Source organism: Rutilus rutilus (assembly GCF_951802725.1).
Source record: "Rutilus rutilus genome assembly, chromosome: 16".
Classification (NCBI taxonomy): Eukaryota; Metazoa; Chordata; class Actinopteri; order Cypriniformes; family Leuciscidae; genus Rutilus; species Rutilus rutilus.
Genome location: NC_140224.1, coordinates 20,084,738 through 20,107,462, shown reverse-complemented (window position 1 = coordinate 20,107,462; position 22,725 = coordinate 20,084,738). Strand labels below are relative to the sequence as shown.

Below are 22,725 nucleotides of genomic sequence, written 5' to 3'. Positions count from 1 at the left end.
AAAGTAATTTACAAATGTGTTCCATGCAGCTCGGTATATGCAACAACTGAGGATATTAGAAGACATGTTTGTCGTAAGTTTTATTGTAAAAATATAGGATATCAACATAATGATGTAGTTGTTTATATTTTTAGCTTCATTGCAAGTGTATGACATTTGGTATAGAAATAAACAATGGTAATTAAGTGCTTTTCCTAAAAATGAGAAAGAAAATACAGGGTATTAAAACAGTATGACCTACAAATAAAGTCAGTATGTGAGGGCTAAATAGATGTGTTTTAGTCTGAATTAGGTAAGATGTGTGCTTCCATTTCAGTTTCCACAAATCCCTTCACTCGATTGGGATGTTCTCTTTTGTTCTGGGCGGCAAGTGCAGTAACTGTAACATCGGGCATATTTTGTAGTATTAAACACATATTTATACCGACTTCATCAGGCTCACAAAATTCTTCACAAAGAATGGCCTTCTCAGCTGCCATAGTTGCAACTCTTGCGTCATCAGAACAGTGTGTTCAACGCATCATAGCTAAGCGTATGGGGTTTATTGTTGTGATTGGTCGTAGTGTTATCCAATTGCGTGCAGTGAGATTTTCAAATGCATGCTTGGTGCCGCCCCTCGAGCTGGCCGATTTTTATTAGTCGACGCCAGACCATTCATCTTTTAGATTTAGGTCTGGAATTCCAGGCTAGAGGTCTCCTACAACAGGTTTACATACATCCAAGATCAAAAAAACATTTTAAATTTCCCATAATATACATTGCACATCACCTCATTTCTTAAAGTTTCAGTCTCTCTAAACCCCTCCTTTCTGGTCTACTCTGCTCTGATTGGTCAGACGGCCCAGTCTGTTGTGATTGGTCTACCGCTTACAGCGTGTGACAGAAACGAAATGATCATTACCATATCTGAACTTCAGCTCCAGAGGCTTCCTCAATGCTCAATGCTAGGTAGGCGAGTGAGAATGGAATTGATGACGACTCATTTTGGCAGTTCAAATCGATTCTTTATTTAATGTGACAATAACTTTATTTGTTGTGCACTTTGACCTTTAAAACTTTCAGACCTTTTACATTCACAAACAGCATTATTACACACTTCATGAAAGGCAATATTTGAAAATGCATAATAGGGGCACAAAAAATAAAATAAATAAATAAAGGCCAGCAAGTAGCATATTTCATGGTTGTGACATAACTTATCTTATTGTTTTTGTTTTCTTTACCGTTATATAGGGGGAAATAATAATTTATTTGATTATTAAAATATGCGAGCTGAAAAAATCTCAATATTTAGCTGATATAATAGCAATAATTATTCTCTTATCACCATGCATTCAGTGAGCAGTTTAGGAGTGCTCTTGGATCAATGTGTATAAGTGCATGGGGAAAAGGCTTAGAAAAGAGCACGTCTGTGTTGTGAAGGTAGGGATTATCTCTAGACGGCATTCAGAGAGCTTTTTAGGGCTTTACACTCAATATCATATCCACCCCACTCTACCTTCGCCTTAATAGGATAACCCCAACGTCTAATAAAAAGCACATCATTTGTGCCATTCCAGCGCCCGCCTCAGCCATGCAGCAAACGCAAGCCCCGCAGAGGGCAGATACACAGACGGGCAGGTTAATGATGACACAGCTAGAATGTCAGGGTGCCGAGGGCACTCCATTCCTTCATATTACAGAGCTGCTGGAAACGGCTTAATGGACAGGATCCGAGGCCAGAGCGCAGCGTGAGGGCAGAAAGACATTGAGAGATATCGAGACAGACGCGGACGAGCGGGACACGGGAGAGAAAGAGAAGAAAAAACTCTCCGGAGGGGATGGTCATTCTGAAGGCAGTGATATCTATCTGGGCGGGAAGAGAGAATGGGTGTGGAGAATAGAGAGATGCTGTTATGAGCCAGATTTGGCACCAGATACGGAACATGGAAATACATACACCAGACCTCTCACTGGGAATTAGGACTCAAACAACATATTTATGTAGGTGTAAGACAAATTTATTTAAACTATTCATTAAATGTTTTCTTTAAACAGAACGCGTTTTTGCTGTTAATCTGAGACGCAGGAGAGTGGAAAGTTTAACTTATTTTAACTTAAGTCATGTGCAAGATGCTGTAAAGGACACAAGACGCGAACGAAACTGTTTCTCAGTGGAAAAGTTCTGAGTGAAGGGTCATTCTCAAAAAAAAAATCTAATCTGATGGTAAGAAATTAACATCTTGACATAATCACATAATAAAAAAAGCCTCTTCTTACTCAGAACTTTTACCTGGAAGTATTTATCCACAACTTATTGTATTTTCAAAATTGCACTGATAACATTGATAACACCAATGACTAGAAATCAAGGGACAAATATTACTTATACCTAATTATTTAGTTTTACTTGATCTTGAACTACTGCTTAACCCAGGGGAGCAAAGGAAGGAAAGAAGGAAGGAAAGGATCAAACAGATGAAGGGGACAAGGGTCAAATGTTTTTTAAATGTGCAAAAAAAGATTAAAACAAGTTAATCATTATTCAATAATTATACTTGATGCCTTTCTTGACTGACATAGTTCACATGACTGAAAAGCCAATGTACCTATTGTACAATATGATTATCATTCTGGAAATTTGACATATAATGTCTATAATATTACTCTGTGACAGCTTTAAACACTTCGGCCGGAAAATGTTGGCATATTCTGCAAAACATTACTGATTTGTTTATAATTACAAACCTATTATTACTAAGGCTTCCAAGATATTATCTATTATACTAATAAAGACAAGTTTGTGTGTCTCTCCCCGAAGAAGCAGAAATAATAACATTTTACTTCATTTACTTTACAGAATTCACATAAACAATATTTAATGCATCACAGAAACTGAAAGTCTGCAAGCCATACAAGCATAGTCACATAGTGCTTGCATACAAAGCATTTAGTGATTGCTGCTCTAAGGATGGGAAATCTGCCGTCCACATGCAGAAACAGAAAATTGCCGGCGATAAAACAAAAGGGAATCGGCAGGATGTTTAAATGCTTTTTCCTTCTATAATACCCTGTCAACAGGCTTCAGATCAAGCACTTGACATTTATCGACATTTTCAGACTTTTTCTCAGGTCAGGAAGGATGGTGTCAACCTCACTTGCAGCTGCACAGATAATTCAGAAGAGCGACTGCATGCGATTAAAAGGCATTTCCTCTTTTGCTGGGATGCTGGTCTCTATTTTCCTTGTAAACAGCTTGGCTACTTTGCCCAAAGGGATTTACTGAGGCCACGCTGTGAATGGAAGAAACATCTGCCTGCAGAAGGGTGTTCTGTTGTTTCCTGTCCTTGGTGTTCTGACAGCAGCGGTAAAAATGTCACTGCTGAGAAAGACTCTTACAAGAGGCCTTGTACTGTTTATGACAAGTAAACTTCTTTGCTCTCAATATAACATTATCACACTATTACATGTCATCTTTTGTTATGCTCCTAAACCTCACAGCTGTGCTCCAAGCAGGATCCATTGGTGAACAAATGTACAGTAGATTAAAAATACTTCTATTTTTCCCTAAATACTGAAAAGTATTAATAAATATTTTGCATGTTTAACTCCTCTCTTTCGACTACAGAGAAAGCTCCGCCTTATGAGAAATCGGACTCACTAACAGAGTTATATATATATATATATATATATATATAATTTCATTAAATGCAGTTCTTTTAAACTTTCTATTCATTGAAGAATCTTGAAAACATCACATTTCCACAAAAATATGAATCAGCACAACTGTTTTCAAAATGAAATGTTTCTTGAACACCAACTCAGCATATTAGAATGATTTCTGAAGAATCATTTGACAATGAAGAGTAATAACTGCTGACAATTCAGCTTTGCCTCACACAAATAAATTACAATTTTAAATATATTAAAATACAAAACATTAATTTTAAATTGTAATATTATTTCAATAGTACTGTATTTTACTGTATTTCTGATACTTACTGTATTTTTCAAAGTTTCCCTCAGGCAGATTTTGAAATGGGTTCAAGTTGGTCACACAAATTTGCTGGGTTAACCAACAGAAAGCTGCTTGGTTTGAAAGTGAATTGTGTGTGAGCTACACTATTGACAATAGACAATGGAACTTTTTTTGACCATGAAATTTCACAGAAACTTCACTAATGTGGCAGCACCTTAAGAAAAGCCTTCTACATTAGTCACTTATGAGGTTCGATTTCAGTTAATTTAAACTGCTGCCTATGTACGTAGACTCACAAGGTTGCTCACTAGGTTTTGAAACCGAGCTAAAATCTTCACCCCTCCTGTCTCCCGCTGTCTCCTTTTACTACCATAGTGTGTATTTCCCATAGGCGGGCAGTCAACACCCACTCCTCAGGCCCTGAGGGGGAGCAATCAGAAGACGGACAATAGCAGAACACTGCACCTGCACCAGAGACGCTCTTCTGTCCCATCACGGAGGGAGGGGGGGGGGGGGGGGGGGGGGGATGGGTGGACCCTCAAGATCAGTTTCCTGACTGGTTGCGCACTGAAATTCTTGATGACAACAACATATTGCACTGGAAGTGCTTCAAATGCAAAATCAATCAGCTTTCCTGTGCTTGGAAATGATTTAGACATGAGAACAAGTCTCCTTGTTTGCCACTGTTTTAATAGGTCTTCTGAAGTGAAAAGAGGCTTAAGCTTTAGCACATCAACAAACTGAAGAGACACCATTTTTGAAGCATTCCTCCAAATATTTTAAAATCAAACATTCCCTAGATAAATTCTATATAAAACATCTTTTAAGTTGCTAAGTGCTTATTTGGTCCCCACTGAGTGTAATTAAAGATGTTCCCTGAATTCTTTCATGTCTGGCTTCAGATTTATTGCCGAGACAATTAGAGTAATTATACTGCTGGAGTCTGGTCTGACTGTTGGTGGCAACGGTGCTGGCAAGGCCTGACTTGTGCCCAACATGTTTTCTTATTTTCTCATACTTAATTGCAAAAGCAGCATCCCTTTGTTGTATGTTTAAATCATTTAGACCAGGTGTCTTCAACCTTCTGAGGCCAATGACTTCTTTGGTGGACAGCCAGAGACCCCTGTTACATAACATATAAAATTGAGTGTCACATTTTAAGCCTGGCCTATAATACGACGCGTAAACTTAATGCATATACATTCTTTGCTATGATGCTCACATTGCAAAGCAATTAAAATATCCATTACCGAATTGAAGGACAATTATACATTTAGCTAAATGTTAACTTCTTATAGTGAATTGGTAGAAGTGGTTGAACATAATATTGCATTTTATTTAATGCATTTTTTTCCTCAAAGATCTAATAATAATAATTGCCAGGCCCCCTGCAGTGCAGTTGCAGACTCCCTAACGGAGACTAATGCAAACCTCTTCTCCATAAATACACGTTAGATTACTTTCTGTTTAAAAAGTCAACACATCACAATTGCAGTTCTTTAATCCAGAGTAATATTTTAGTATTCCTTACAGCCCCCATAACAAACATCATGCCCAGGTAAAAATGCAGCCGTAAGCAATGAACAGGGAAAAAAAACTCCCTGAGTCTGTGGTAAGCATCCCACCATGAAATTAGGTAAATTAGTGGGTGGAAAAGTAAAGCGAGAGTTGATAAGCAGAGCTCTATAAATTAAAGGGCAAGAAAAGGCCCAGCCCTGGTTACAACAGTCTAACGTCAAAAAAAAAAAAAAACACTGGCTTTCGCAGACATTGCGCTTTCACTCCTCACTTAGGTGCGAGCGCTTCCCCTTCAGGAGTGTTTTCAAAAATAATATTCCAAGTTCAATATAAGTTAAGATCAATCGATAGTATGGGTGGTATAATGCTGATTAACACAACACACTTCGATTCGTCCATCATTTTCTGTAAAAATAAATCAGTGTTACAAGAGTTCAATGTTGGAAGTGAATGGGGCCAAATTTGGGAGGATTTAAAAACAGAAATGTAAAAACTAAGAATAAATGTAAAAGCACACTACTTGGTCACTACTTTTTAAATGTTTTACTTTTATTCAGAAAGGTTGCATTTAATTGATCAGAAGTGACAGTAAATACGTTTATAATGTTTATTTCAAATAAATGCTATTATTTTTTCAAAGAATATATATCAAGGTTTTCACAAGAAGGCAAAATTAAGCAACTGTTTTCAGCATTTGTTAAAAATAAGATTTTTGTTTTTGTTCAAACATGGTCAATTCTTAGAGTTGTAAAGTTGTGCTAGTCATTTTTTTTTAAATGTAACTTTTTTAAGTTCATAGATTGGCCCTATTCACCTCCTATTCATTGTAAGTGCCTGAAGTCGAAATTATTTTTGTGGTTTTTGCCACACATGCAGTTGATTGATAACTTATATGGAACCTGGAAAATTCCTTTAAGGTTTATCTGATTCTTTTATAATTGTGAAAAGATGACAGACAGGCACCTGTAATTAAAGCAACACAGACTAAAAGAGACAAAGGCTTCTGAGATCTAACACAAAGAAATATAGCTTCGTTCAAAGGGTCAAAATACTCTAAAATTCAACTGAAATCACACGCTATTGACCGTGTGGTGAGAACATGGAATCCAGTAGCTGGCCGTAGCACAATAGGAAACATATCGGCCACGCTGAGGAAAGCAGTGCCAGAATCGAAATCATTAAACATTTATAGAAACAGTCTGAGATGCTTTAGAGGGGGGAAAAACAAGTCTGTGAGAGAAAGCTTGGATTAACTGCACTTTTGATGCTGGCTTGGTTTGAAGAGTTCACATTTTCCAGCTATATAGAAGTTCCTTTCATAATTCCCAGAGCATAGACACAAAAGACAGGGGAAAGAAGGAAAAAAACACATTTGCTAGGCTGCAAGCCCTGAAATCCTCAGCAGTCCCACTGGTAGAGTGAAGTACGTGGCATACTGCCTTTCTGAAGAGCGAGTAGATTACAGGCTATATAGATTATAGAGGAAGGGTAGACAATAGAGAAATATCCTGCAGTTCCCTCACTCTATATACAGTGTGTGCATGCATAATGTTTTTAGGTATACTGGTTGTGCAAGTATTCATTGACTTCCTGACCCCCCAAAAAAACTTCATACATTGTACTCTTGGAATGACTCATTAGGCTTATATAATGTGTGTTGGTTAAGCTGCTTTTTAGGAGGTACTGTGTTTGTTGAGACAAGGATTATGGCGAACTTTGAGACAGTTTCTCAATAAGAGCTTTTTGGGTGTTGGCTATTGTGAAGGTGTGTCTGTGCATGACAAAAGCCATTTCCTCTGAATCCTCTAACTGAGCAACAGCATTATTCTAATGCCCAAATTATAATGGCTGCATCATTGCATGATTGGAGATTAGACACAAAACCATGTGCATCAACCAGAAATTAGACTCCAAAGCTCATATTTGCATATGCTGTGCCACAAATGGGGTCACATGTTTTCTCAGGTCTATTGCCTTTTTCTGCAATCCTGAGTAAACAGATCAATGGTTTTCTGCAAGTTGTTTTGCTCTAGTGCTGTTCAGTTATTCGCCTACATCTCCCAGTCTAACAGCACATTAGAATTATGCCTATAGTCTAAGATGCAGACAATTGTCACTCTTTCAGTTTTAAAAGATGTTAATCTATTGTTGGGTCATTCCTGTTATGCAGTACCTTTTGACTTTTAAAAATGTAATATATTTGAGTTGCAATTTCTATGAAAAGGGTATGGCAGGCTATCAAATAAAATTAACAGGATGGAATCTAACAGGGTGGAAATAAAGAGCAATTTCTCAGTGAGGATTGAGACGTGTCATAGATATATGACGGTGTTAAATTCATTTTGACATATTTTTTAACTCTCTTTTGAAATGTTGGTGGGTATTATCATACCAATTTGACATACCAAGATTGAATGAGAAACCAATAAATACCATAGAACATTGCATTTTTTTTTTAATTCATAGCTAATAATGATGTTTTGGCTGTAGTTTTTCCACTTAAAATGATGTCACTTCCTGGAGTATTAAAGACCTGATTTCTGTTAGTTAATGGGTTATTACAAAAGACTAGGAAAATATATACACATTACCTTTCAAAAGTATGGGATCAGTATGGGAGTTTTTTTTTTTTAAGAAAGATGTTACTTTTATTCAGCAAGGACACAACAAATTGATCAAATGTGACAGTAAAGACATTTACATTGTTACAAAAACTGTTTTTCAAATAAATGCTGTTCTTTTGAACTTTCTATTCATCAAAGAATCCTGAAAAAAAAATCATGTTTTCCACAAAAATATTGAGCAGCAAGTACTGTTTTCAAAATTGATAGTAATGAGACATTTTTCTTGAGCACCAAATCATGTGACACTGAAAACTAGAGCAATGATGCTGAAAATTGCAGCTTTGCCATCACAGGAATAAATGACACTTTAAAATTTATTAATATAGAAAGCAGTTATTTAAAATGGTTTAAAAAATAAAAGAATAAATATAAATATTTATAATAAAATAAATATTTTACCATCATATTCAAAATATTTTATTTGACTTTTTTTACTGTATTTTAAACAAACAAATGAAGCATTGGTGAGCATAAGAGACTTCATATGATGAAACCAGAATATTTCTCATTCTAGGAACTGAATCTAGAATATTTTTTAATAAACTGTAAATTTTTTATGTCAGAAGTTAGTGTACCTGGGGACAAGTGGCATCTGCTCGAAGCAAACTGGTGAAATGAATCAAATATTACCCCATGTTTGTTCACATAACTGTAATACCATGATAAAAAAGAGAAGAAAATCAAACTAATATGAATTCAATCCTCAAACATTGTGAGTTCCAATATATTAAGACATATATGATGGGGACATAAAAATGTATGGCACAGTAGGAATGACCCTGCGATGTTATTCTCTTTTCTCTTGATCCTTCACTATGAAAGTCTATGGAGAGGAGCAAAGAGCCCTGATGCAGAGGCTTAAGAGGTACAATGCAACGTGCTTTTCCTGGATATAGTGAAGCGCTTATCACAACACAAACAAGTATCTGCCGTAATCCTGGAAGAAGCAGAAGGAGAAATAGAAAGAATGTGAGGGAAGAAGCGAAAGAGACAGGGTAAGAGGGAGGGAGTCCGCCTGCTAACACAGATTAGTTGTGGGCATTTGTATCCAAGGCCAGTTACATCATTTATTTTGTCTACCCAACCTCACCGTTACTCCAACACAAGTGAGAGGAAAGTTAAGAGGAAAGTCAAGGCCATTCAGCCGAGCAGTCCTCGTCCTCCACAGATCAGCTCTATCTGAAGCTGTAGAACAGACGTCTTCAAAGCTTCGGTGTTGCTCATAAGCTGCAGTACACTGCAGAGAACTTCACAGAGTTAGTATTATGGTACTCTGTTGTCCCCAAGGTGTGTGCATTCTGTTGTCCCCCAATTATGCCATTATTCAGGGTTATGTTTCAGATCTGAAACATTCAGGACCAATTAGGGAATTTGTCCTAATGAGAACAGATAAAATCGTGCATGTAACGCCTGTGCTGTTATAATTAAGAGTGACGATCAAGAATTTTAACAACTGTGAAAACAGTATTTTACCTTGTGCCTCAATTATCAGATAATTATTCCCCGAGGTACTCGACTGACAGTAACTACAGGTTATAAAATAGATCTGTTTCTGCTGTTGTGCTCTGTGATGCTGCTTATATACCCATCTGCTGTTAAAACTACACCAACAGACAGACACTACGTAACAGAGATTGGCTGATATTGTTTTTGTAAACGTTTGTTTTTGGGAGAAAAATGTATAATAATTAGTAGCAGTATAATAGTCGTAGTAATAATACATTTCAAAACCCTTGGTACACTGTAAATGATATGATCAATAAGTTATGATACCTTATGTTTTTACATTGCTTTAACTCATCAAAATACATTAAACACTTAAGTCAGTTTAATGTTATTTAAGTTGAAATGACTTAAACATCCAAGTTGATTGTACTTAAAAATTGAAGGCAGCAACATTTTTTCAGTGTACCACAACTAATTATATAATATGCATTATAAATATTATTTGTATTATTCCTTTTTAAATTAGACTTTACACTTAGCTGTTAGACTTATACGTATATATTGACTCACTGCTAAGTTTAAAATGTTGCATATTTCTTAAATTAAGTATGTTACTTCACATGTGACCACTTCCTTTTGAACGCACAGTTGCATTGTTGGGTGCAAATCTTTAGAGATCCACTAAATTATGCCATTTATCGATGGTCCCAGTATTGTAGAAACGTATCAGTAAAAAATATTGGTCAAATCAATTACTGATCTCTAATAAATGAACACTGCAAACAAAACTGAGAAAATGAATTCTTTAAAGCGACATGGAATTTCATGGTTTCCCTTTTTTGAGTCAAAGACCTGCAAAAAGGCCTTGATAAAGACAGGACAAGAACTAAGCAAAAGCCCTACAAATGTGAGTGAGCTCTGAGCTGTCTTATGGAAGACTTAAGGTCTGTCATCATGAGAGTCATATCTTGGATGGGAACAGATCTGTGGAAAAAGTTCTGCCAGGAAGACTCAATTGTTACGTCACTTATTACCTTCACATCTAACCAATCGTGTTCTAATATTTGCAGTATAAAAGATCGGTACTTACACATGTCTGAGTTCGCAGATGCTGATGCCATCAATTACCTCCATCCTCCCCACCACCACCAGGATGGTCCTGTCCGTACCTCCCGGGGGGTCGGCTGCGCCCCTGCCTTCGTCTTCAGGCAGGAAATGCAGATTCCGTTACCCTCGGATTGCGAGCTACGGATGGGGCCTACGCCAAAGAACTTTATAAATACTTGCTTGCTGGGCTGTTAATAAATGTATGCTTTGTTACGTTATTTTGCCTCCCGAGTCTTTCTGGTAGAACTGCGCTGCCAGGGCAGATATCATTAACCTTGTCGATGCACAAAACCTCAGATCATTCAGACAGTAATACTTTATGACAGACACCCCTGAAGTACATGCTTCTGAGACTATGAATCACAAGCATCAGTATAAACCACATGAAATAACAAAGACGCTTTCAGCATGACTAAACACAACGCATAAAGACAAGTTAATGGCACCGGGGCTTTTCCAAATGGACAGATCAAGTGTCTCGCCAACTGTTTAGTCAAACATAGTCCCAGCCAATGTGGTTGTGTTGTGATGTTCTGGATGCACAGAACCACAGTGTTAACATTTCTCAGGAAGTGAGCCTACAAAAAATGTACTTATTTATATAAATCTGGGATATAAGAAAGTATTTGAACATTAAAAAAAATTGCACACTTAAGCTTTATAGATTTTTTCATTTGTTGTGTAATTTAATTGCACTGCCTTTTCAATGTAAACATGTCTTTTTCACACACAATACAAAATCAATATCAACAAGAAAGTACAGCAGGCAGTAGTTTGTATATGCATAAGTGATACATTTAGTGGGAGATTATCTGCTTTGGTTTGTGATGGGCCAGGATTGGGCTCAGGCTATTTTTCAGTCCCAGTCCAGCCCTAGTTAATGTTAAAGCAAAGAAAATTCTCAAAGTATTGACAGCATAAGTGTTGTCAAGTAGTGGCTGGGAGCTATTTTAGATTATTGCAGTTTTATAAAAAGAAAGATTGACTCTGACATCCATGTTTGCAAATGCTGAAACTTCATTATGAAATAAAAGCTTTTATTTTGATGATTAGGTCCAATGTCCACTGGCCTACCTTTTTTTTTTTTTTACTCCTAAATGGAATCATGTAGCTTTAATGCAATGGGAATGCAAGGGAAAATAATGAAATCTCAAAAAGTGCTTGTCAAGATCACTTTTCAGTAACATATGGACTTTATTACACACCACTCTGTTTGTTTTTAGGATGACAAAAAGTTTTAAAAGTAGATTTTTCAAGATGGTCTGCTTAAGTGGTCTAACAGTGCTCATCAATGACAAAATGATTGAGATGGCCAATCAAATCATAGAAGGCGGGCTTTACTCTACACAGAAGCCAAAACGTGAATTGCAGCATGACTCTTCAGTTTTAACTGTGAAAGAGTGAGGTAAGATAAACATATCCAGTGATGCAAACTACTCGTTTCTTTGGTAATTTTCTCCATTTTGAATTGAAAAAATAGGTTGTAATTAATGCGATTCAATCAGATGAATTATTTTACAATAAATTCTTTATCTGTTTTCTGTCTTTTATACATCATTAACTATAGTGAACATAACATTATAGTATATTATATTAACGTCACCAATTCTTGTTTTTTTATGCAATATTGTGTTTATTATAAATGATTTCCACACAATCTAGCAAAATCTATATGTCAGGGGGATCCAGCTAAAGCACACAGATGTTCTAATCTACAGTAAGCAACTAACAAAAAGCTGATTAACTGGTTCTCTTAACTGAGGGGTGAGACTTCCATTCTCAAATTATAAGTGGTCTGTCTCTTTCTCCTTGGTGAAATTTTTACCTCTAGAATAAATTTTACATTAGCATCTCTCATCAGTCAAACAGCTAAACGTGCAGCAACGGAATGACTCATCAGATTAGCTTAATCAATGACAGCATGTTTGTCCAAAAAATCCTGTCTAGTGTGACCAGGGAGGAGCTAATTATGGATGAAGCATGTCAGTGTTTCTGTGGGGGGGCTGCAGTCAGCTTCATGGTGGATCAACACTAATGGAGGTTTCATGAGTGAGAGATATCAGGCAAACACTCATTCATCTGATTCATTTCATTCAAACTCTGAAACTCATAGTCATGCACACGTACTAAGATGTTCTCTATCTAGTTGTCCTCAACAGGTGGGTCCAGACAACATGAAAAAATAAATAAAAAAAGCTAAATGTGAATAATAAAATGCACTTAACTATATAATCAACCATAGTTAGGATGACAAAATAAATATGACAAATATGCCTCAAAAACTAAGAACAAAACAACATATGGTAAAAAAAGACCATTTTTAATATGCTTAACTTTTTTGGTTTGTGCCCACTACACAATATCATTTTTTTAATTTACACACCTAAATCAAATCTAAAACAAAATGTTCACATTCAAGCTATATTAGAATAATCTGTGTATAATTAGTAATTTTGCATATTGTTTAGGGATGCACAATACATCGGCCACCATATCGGTATCGGCTAAAATATGTTACATTTTAATGTTATCGTTATCGGCCTGAAAAGAAAATATGGCCGATATATTAAAGCCGATAAATAATGGATTATTTCCTTCAGCAGACAATTCAGATGCTCACTGTTCACCATGATGTTTTTGAATTGCTTGAAATATGATTGGAATCACTTAAAAAAGGAAAATACAGTTATGTGCAGTGCAAGTCTGTCATATAAGCTACATAAAATTATAATGAGAACATTATAATTGTGTGCTTGGGACATGGGTTTTAATGGTGAGACTTTTGTTTTGTGATCAAAACATTTGGATTCAGATTTATTGGCCAATATATCGGTTATCGGCTTTCAACTAAAGAATTATCGGTTATCAGTATTGCCCAAATTTTGATATCGGTGCATCCCTAATATTGTTGGACCAATACAGTTCATAGTAATATTAATACATTTTCAGTAAAAAATCTAGTAAACTTTTGTCAAAGAAACATTTTCAGTATTTGAATTGACATTTGATTTCCATTGACTCTCACAAACTAAGTCCTAAAGCAAAACCAGTGGAGAACCACTGCTCAAAGTCAGTGCTGTGTGCTTGTCATGTGATATTTACAGGGATATGTCAAACAACGCAAGCAGATGAGAACAATTGTGTTGTTGTCCATTCGCCTCTATCTCAGAACAGAGGAAGATCCATTTTTAAGCATTTCATGCCTCAGAGAGCAGCCTTTAAGACGCGTCTGTTTGCTATTGAAATCTCCTTTATCTTTAAATAGTGCTTGAGTAATGATGCATTCAGAGGAGCTCGCCTCTCCTACATTGAGTTCTTGTATCTTTTCTTTATTAAACCTCGAGAAGCCCAACTGTGGAAGTTCTTAAAAACTATCACTCCCTCTGATCTGTCCACCCACTAATCCACTCACACACCCATTCATCACAGAGTTTCATTAATTCTGTTAAATAGCCTAAGTACTAGCCTAAGCAGAAACCACATAAGAATTCCAGACCAAATTACCTGCTTTTGAGACCAATCAAGCAGCTTTTATTCTATCAAATGATCACAGGGAATTTGCTAACAATCTAACCAGTTTTCTATTTCAGGAGCTCAGTGCCTCTGCCAAAAACACAAGCCATAAATGAATAAATGAATGAAACATTTAATGCTGCACCACACCTGTATAGTTTCCTTTGTTCTTTAGATCATAAAAGGAGATGTTATTTGTGGTTTTGAGGCTGCTCGTTTCCATAGAATGAAAGCGAATGGCAACTATGTGCCAAAAAATGATTAAAAAAAAGAACCATATGACCTTTAAATCGTTATTTGCTTAAGATCTTTCTCTTATTTTTAGAGTTTGACAGCCTCTGGTCACCATTCGCTTTCATTGGGAGGAGCAGCAGGAACATTCTGCTAAACATCTTATTTTGTGCTCCAGAAAAGAAAGAAAAATATACAGGTTTGGAACAACATGAAGCTGAGCAAATGAGCAAAGTTTTCTATTATTTCTCAGCTAATATGATTAAGATAATTATAGCTGATTAAGCAATTTCCTCAGGCTATACAGTAATATAGGAATATCTGAGTGTGTGGCATATTTGAACATATTTGAACATGTGGACTTTTAACTCTCTCTTTTCCAGCACTTTAGACACAGTTGCTCCTTTGCGCTTAAAGAAGATTAAAGAAAATAATCCAACGCCGTGGTACAACGAGCACACTCGGGCCCTTAAGAGAGCAGCCAGAAAAATGGAGCGCAACTGGAAGAAAACAAAATTAGAGGTATTTCGCATTTCATGGAAAGAGAGCTCGATTGCTTACAGAGAGGCTTTAAAAGCTGCTAGATCTGCTTATTTTTCAAACCTATTAGAAGAAAATAAACATAATCCTAGGTATTTATTTGAAACAGTGGCTAAACTAACGAAAAAGAAAGCTTCAAACACAGAAGGTTCCAAGCAGCACAGCAGTAATGACTTTATGAACTTCTTCACTTATAAGATTGATAATATCAGGGAGAAAATTATAACTATGCAACCGTCTACTACAGTATCGCATCAGGCAGTGCATTGTAGTCTCCCTGAGGAAAAATTTGATTCATTCATTGCTATAGGAGAGGAAGAATTTACTAAACTCGTTAAATCATCTAAATCTACAACATGTATGTTAGACCCTATACCGACTAAGCTACTGAAAGAGATGCTTCCAGAGGTCATAGATCCTCTTCTTAATATCATTAATTCCTCTTTGTCTCTAGGATACGTACCAAAAAACTTTAAGCTGGCTATGATTAAACCGCTTGTTAAAAAAATGCAACTTGATCCTTCAGAATTAGTCAATTACAGGCCGATCTCGAATCTACCCTTTCTGTCAAAGATACTAGAAAAGGCAGTATCTTCACAACTATGTTCCTTTCTAGAAAGAAATGATATCTGCGAGGATTTTCAGTCCGGATTTAGACCATACCATAGTACTGAGACTGCTCTCGTTAGAGTAACAAATGATTTGCTCTTATCATCCGATCGTGGTTGTGTCTCTCTATTAGTGTTACTCGATCTTAGTGCTGCGTTTGACACCATTGACCACGACATTCTTTTAAATAGACTAGAAAACTATGTTGGCATTAGTGGAATTGCACTAGCATGGTTTAAATCATACTTATCTGACCGTTATCAGTTTGTAGCAGTAAATGAAGAGATGTCTTATCAATCACAAGTTCAGTATGGCGTACCACAGGGCTCAGTACTAGGACCGCTGCTGTTCACTCTGTACATGCTGCCATTAGGAGATATTATTAGGAAACATGGAATTAGCTTCCACTGTTATGCCGACGATACTCAGCTCTATATTTCTTCAAAACCTAACGAAACTTACCAATTCACTAAATTAACAGAATGCATAGCTGATATAAAAAACTGGATGACTCGTAATTTCCTACTTCTAAATTCTGAAAAAACAGAGATTCTAATTATTGGACAAAAAACTTCCTCACGTAATAACCTAGAATACTGTCTAACACTTGATGGCTGCTCTGTTAAGTCTTCGTCGTCGGTTAGGAACCTGGGTGTGCTCTTTGATACCAATCTTTCATTTGAAAGTCACGTGTCTAGTATCTGTAAAACCGCATTTTTCCATCTTAAAAATATATCTAAATTACGCCATATGCTCTCATTGACAAATGCGGAACAATTAGTCCATGCGTTCATGACCTCAAGGCTAGATTATTGTAATGCTCTACTGGGTGGTTGCCCTGCACGCTTAATAAACAAACTACAGCTGGTCCAAAACGCAGCAGCTCGAGTTCTTACCAGAACCAGGAAGTATGACCATATTAGCCCGGTTCTGTCAAAACTGCACTGGCTCCCTATTAAACATCGCATCAATTTTAAAATATTGCTGATTACTTACAAAGCACTAAATGGTTTAGCTCCGCGGTACTTGAGCGAGCTCTTAACGCATTATACTCCTTCACGTCTATTGCGATCTCAAAATTCCGGCCAGTTGATAATACCTAGAATATCTAAATCGACTGCTGGCGGTAGATCCTTTTCCTATTTAGCACCAAAACTTTGGAACAGCCTTCCTACCATTGTCCGGGAAGCAGACACACTCTGTCAGTTCAAATCTAGATTAAAGACACATCTCTTTGACATAGCGTTCACATAATACATTATAGACTTCTATAATTCAATATTAGGCTGCATAGATTAGGTCAGCTGGAACCGGGAACACTTCCCATAAATCCTGATGTACTTGTTACATCATGAGAAGAATGGCATCTACGCTAATTTTAGTGTCTTTGTTTATCCCAAGGTTTTCCCGCAGCCTGCCGGATCCAGGCCGTTTCCAGATCTGATGAAGGACCTTCGCCTGGACCCGATGTCAATGCAGTGCTGAAGGGCCAACTAGTCTCTCCCTATGGAGGATCCCTTTCCCACTCTACAGATAACGCGTCGTCGGGAAAACTCAATTTGCGTATCTACCCCGAATTGATAAAATAAAATAAAATTCTGAATCAAAACTATAAGGAAACACCAGTAATTTGTTTAGGTTTGGTTTGTAGGGAATTCCAAACCTGCACACATATATTCAAACGCACATAACTATAGAACCCGTTCTTAATGTGCATCTGAACGCCATCAGCGTTTCTCACAGGTTCGCGTTTAAAGTCTGTGTAGAGAGAATGGTGTCGTCTTGGCGGCCCCTAATTTAAAAACAAATGATCGTTGCGACGGAAGCGAATCAATCAAAAATAACTTTAGCTGGAAAATAACTTTATTAAAGAACCGCTATAAAGCCAAAACAATCTTACGTTATATTATACATTTATCTCTGTGAAGCTGCTTTGAGACAATCTACATTGTTAAAAGCGCTATATAAATGAAGATGACTTGACTTGACTTGACTTGACATGAATCAAAACGAAAGAAACGTCATACTCAACCACAAGTGTTGCAAGAACACATCCTTGCCTGACTTCAGAGAAGGCATGGAAAGCACGTAGACAAATCAGTTCATGAAAACAATATTTACAAAATGTAATTACAAACAAAGGCAAGATGAGTAAAGACGTTTGAAGTTTCATCTTGACTTTGATTACATTAGCAATGTACTGGCTGGCAAACATCTGAGATCGTGTCCTCAAAGAAGGTCGAGCAAGTCCTGGGTTTCAAACTATCAGTGAAAAAGGAGAATGCAAGAGAAAAGATGATCTCCAAAAGCAAGATGGGGGTGAAGTGTTTAGCTTGTGGCTGGAAAAGAAATAAATGTGTCTTTGTTGGTCTGTGCTAATTATAGCAGGAACAGCCTGGGCTCAGACCTCCTCTCTCTAATAACATTTATCAGCATCTTGTCACCAAAGACCCATTGTTCTCATCTCTCCTCAAATACTCCCCAAGAACAAACCAAGAACATCTCTGAACGACTGAATCCTCTGGGACACATGTGCCTCCTATTTGGCTTCCTTAATTCTGAAAACATTATCGAAGAATACAGAAAACAACATGGACATTTTACATTTGTCTATATAAAATTCAAGAATATTGATCAGCTCTTCGATTTCATGCTCACACACGGAAACGCGTCTCATATTAAAGTTTGTCAATGCTAAAGCGTGTCTTTATGAATGCAGGATGTCTGCAGTCTGAACACCAGCTTCATGGCCAATAAAGGCACTCAGCTGGCAGGACATACGGTCGACCAACACATTAGAAATGATTCAGTCACCAAGGCCCACATCCTGTATACATTACTCTTTAACCGGTGGTGCTATGAAAAACCATTGAGGAAACAGAGAGGATCTCAATGATAATAATGAAACCACTAAGACATTAAATACTAATCTGCCAGAGAAAGCATAAGCAGTGTCTGTGAAACAGATAGTTAAGGCGCATGCAGATGGAGGGGCTGCTGCTCTGAATCTGACAATGACACCAAAGATTTACTTGCTGCCATTTATAGATCTGGAAAATTACAGGGAGGCAACTATTATTTGTGCTGAGGGGTTGTCAAATCCGTAAAAACAACCTCCCTCCCTTTGTAACCTACTTTTCAAATAGGATGTGATCCGTCCATTGTGGATCACTACGCAGACGACTATAAATCCATTTTCAATAGCTCTGATCCCAGCATATTATCACACGATTATAATAACAGACATATCCAAATAGAATTGAGCAGATGAGCTAAAAGTACCACACAATGGTGTCCGTCAGAAGATTTAATAACAGAGTATAGACAACTATATAGCACAGGAAATAGTCCCATAAGACAATCAGAAGATGTAAAAATCAAAGCTGCTGAGATTATAGATGTTCACACAACTATAATGTTTAACCATGGGTAAATTAGTCATTTCATTAACATTTTCCTATTGCTGCATCACTTACTTCATGGGCTTGAAGAGCGCCTGGCCATAGTTCTGGAATGTCATGATGAGCTTCAGCTGCGTGCCTCCAGATTTCATTGCTACAGAGAGAACAAGAGTGGCGCTAAACACTCGTCTCAGGAAAACAACTTGAGCTTTCTTACAATTAACCATTTAAGATAAGACTCATTATGCAAGTGGTAATAACAATGTGAAAATTCTTTGTCCTGTAATCGTAGATGGTTATAGTCTTGTTTTTGATTATACAAGGTTGAAAAAAACGAAAGGCAATAAGTGTATTTTGGCCATACACACTGTCCTTTTCGGGAAGTTGATAAGACCTTTTTTAAAAGCTGTAATGAATTGTTGTAATGAATATGCAGGCAATCACAAACAGATGAAGAAAACAAAGGGACACCGCCTCAAGTCACTTATTAGGCTGCTGTGCCCATACCAGGTTTTTTAAAGATCACTATCACCGTAGATTAACATGCAACTTCCTATAAAATTAAATAAACACAGATCCCAAACAGGGGGTCTTTGTTCCTTAATGGATCATCCTAAATTGGTTTGTTTTGTGATAATGTGAATATGCATTCTGTAACTTATTACACAGCTACTTAGCAAATAAGTAAATAAATGGACACGAAATCCATCATCCGAGAAGAAAGAGAGAGCGGGTTGATACGAGTGAGATTGGTTGCCAAGGACAGTGGTCAAATATGTAGTTTAGTGATTATTATACAAAAATATTCTGAACACAGAATACAGCAATCATCCAATCAGAATCAAGTATTCAGGAGAGCCTGTTAATAATAAGTTGAGAAATTGACCTTGGGGCTTCACATAAATGCAGCCCATCAAGCACAAGTCTACTTGACAATATGAATGCTTGGCAGGAGATACTTTTCCACAGCATGGCGTTTGATTAAGTCTAAATTGCACGCTCTTCTCGTTCATTTACCCTGCTGGAATCCACTACCAGTGAATCTCAGTCCAATTTTATTGATGCATCCGCAGCCAGAGTGCAGGAAGAGTCTAGCTATTATCTTTGAGAAACTTCATTCAAAGTATCTATTTAAATCTGTTAAGAGGAGCAGCACTGAAAGATGACGCTGCACTCAAATCACGCATCACAACCACTGCAATCCTAAAAATCACTTCCCCATTTAATGCTACTTAATTGTGTAATCTCAAATGTTGTCTTACCAACACTTGTGATCCTTTGCGACACCAGATCCTTCAGCATTGCATCAATGACTGGGTTGTGCCTGGAGTAAAGCTCATACCGGTTGATCCCAATGTGGAAGCGGAGCCAGTTTGGGTATGAGTCTGAGGACATCTCGCCGGTAGGAGCATAATCCCCATCTTTACCTTCCCCATTCCTGCGGAAAGACAACATGTCCCAAATGCAATGAATAAGCATAATATGTTGTTCTGAACGCATCAGTTTATTGACATCATCAAGATCAAATGCATGATGATAATAACAATTCGTTTAATTCAATTCAATTCACATTTATTTGTGTAGGGCTTTTCACAATACATTTCATTTCAAAGCAGCTTTACAGAAAAATGCATGTTTCTACATTACAATTTAGAGTAATCTGTTACCAGAGGTGAGGTGACCAAAATGTGTCCAAAAAGTGCCCAACATTTTTAAAGTTCTAAGATAATACAAATCATGCAGTTAGCTATTATTATTATAATAGATAATATTATCACTACACTTATTATTGTTGTTGTTATGAGTAAATTGATATTAATTGGGGAAAACAGAAAGAAACCCCCTGAGATTCTCAACCTACCACTCTGGGTTCTGTGCAGCTTTAGGGTCAAATCTTATATCAGTGTTGACATTGAATAAAGTGTCTTCATCTTCATTTAAAGTAGGCAATGGCCTGTTGTACAAAGGATGGTCAAATAGCGCAGAGAGCCTCGAACCCTTCACAACTGCGTTCTTCAGGGTAGAGTCCCGCGTCGCGTGCCTCTTCTCGTCACCTGTCAACTGCTCAAATCTTTTCAAAGCCTCAGGTCTCTCCCCAACGGTGATCTTTTCCAGCGAGTGAGAGGACAGGTTTGAGTTCGGCTCGTTGCTGAAGTCTTGAAGTATTCTGAGAGTGTGTTTATTAGGCCAGCCGGACTCTGATCCCGGCTTGGCTCGATGCTTAGCCCAGTTCTGCGGCTCTTCGCTGGGTGTGTGCGAGCACGAGCACGCGCTACTGCTCCGTCTCTCCAGCTTCGGTAACAAGTCTATCATAATGTGCATAGAGCAGGCTATAAGAAACACCATCAGAATCAAGACGCGGAATTTTCTAAAGAGGATCATCTTCAGGGTCTCTTGTTCGAGAAATGACTTGTTTGGAATGGCAGGGATAAAAGTGAGCAAGCGCACTACATCGCCAACAGTACATAAAACACGGGCTCCCAATTTTGTGAGAAGAACACATGGAACGTTTTCGTTTTCATTTTCCAGTTTAAGGGCAGAAATTAGGGTTTATTTAGAAAAAGCGCTCATCCACATCCATGCGAAACAATAATCCAGTTATTTACGTGCGCTCGCGATTAAAGTCCTCCCGTGCAGTCAGTTGACGAGACACGAGAACAGTCTCGACACAATCGCTCATAGTCTATTTTAACACGTAATAGCTGTTACGCTGCAAGTCTTTGCGAAATATAATTAAGTCAAGCCTCATCAGATAAATTATCCACAAAAGTGCGTGTTCTCGATGCCGCAGCTGCACAAGTTCATTCGCTTTTCTCATCCAGTAGCTACAAATCGAGGCTGTTCAGTCGTTGAAAGCGATGAACGCATGGCAGGTTTCGAAAAAGTCTGGCATCGCATCGAGCTCCTTCCGTCGATAAATGGGATCTGTGGAGAAAGTTTCAACGTTTCATCCTGAACATCCAGCTGGTATGAAGGTGATACCTGCCCGTTGACAGGCGCTTGAGGAAATACCTCTGTCGGAGTTCAGGGTGGGTGTGTTAAATATCATGATGCTGAAGCCCCTCGCACATAGAGGATTGGCTGAGCTTGAAAACAGAAGACAGACAGTCCAGGCTTGCTTCCTGTAGCGTCAAATTGTGCAAGAAGAGGGCGTCTGAACACACACTACTACCCATTTTTGTCTGAAATGACTTTTTAAGATGTATTTAACACGCATATGCCCTCTCTACCACCTATTTCGGTGGAAAATTTCTGGACTTTTTCCATGTGGCATGTCATGGAGCAGTTGACAAAGAGGGATAGGCCTAGGCTACTGCAAATGATGAGGTAAAATAATATGATTAGAAGAAAGAACCCTCATTAAAGTGAGTTCACCTAAAAGTGAAAATTGTATATTGTTTACTGTTAATCCTAACATGTGATTTTACTCCTCCTGTGAAACACAAAAATAGAGAAGGATGACTCATTTGTGAAGAAATTGTTCAGACAGGGCATTATGAACTGGATCATCTGATTCATTGATTAGCTCATAAATCAGACGTCACTTATTCTCTCATGAACACACAGAGAAGATGACCTCAAGATTTTTAGTAAATCACTCACAATGTGACTTTATTTTCATATCCAAAACAATTGCATAGCTTCAGAAGATGTGAAATATATATCACACATTGTGGAATAATAGAGTATTGTGACTTTTAAGGTTTCTACATTATAGGGTGAGTAAATTGTGACATTTTTTGGGGGGTTGGTCTATCCATTTAAAGGGTTGGTTCAC

General features: G+C 37.5%; 1 protein-coding gene across 1 annotated transcript in view; it reads right to left on the bottom strand.

The window, feature by feature from the left end:
* Positions 1-22,079, bottom strand: part of fam20cb (FAM20C golgi associated secretory pathway kinase b) — a 52,698-nt gene extending 30,619 nt beyond the window's left edge. Inside the window, exons 1-3 of the mRNA XM_084434788.1 lie at positions 20,809-22,079; positions 20,210-20,385; positions 19,023-19,101 (exon numbers count right to left, since the gene is read on the bottom strand). Coding sequence (XP_084290914.1) covers positions 19,023-19,101; positions 20,210-20,385; positions 20,809-21,329 — 776 coding nt within the window. The 5' untranslated portion in view covers positions 21,330-22,079. The remainder of the gene's footprint in view (positions 1-19,022; positions 19,102-20,209; positions 20,386-20,808) is intronic.
* Positions 22,080-22,725: the final 646 nt, after the last annotated feature.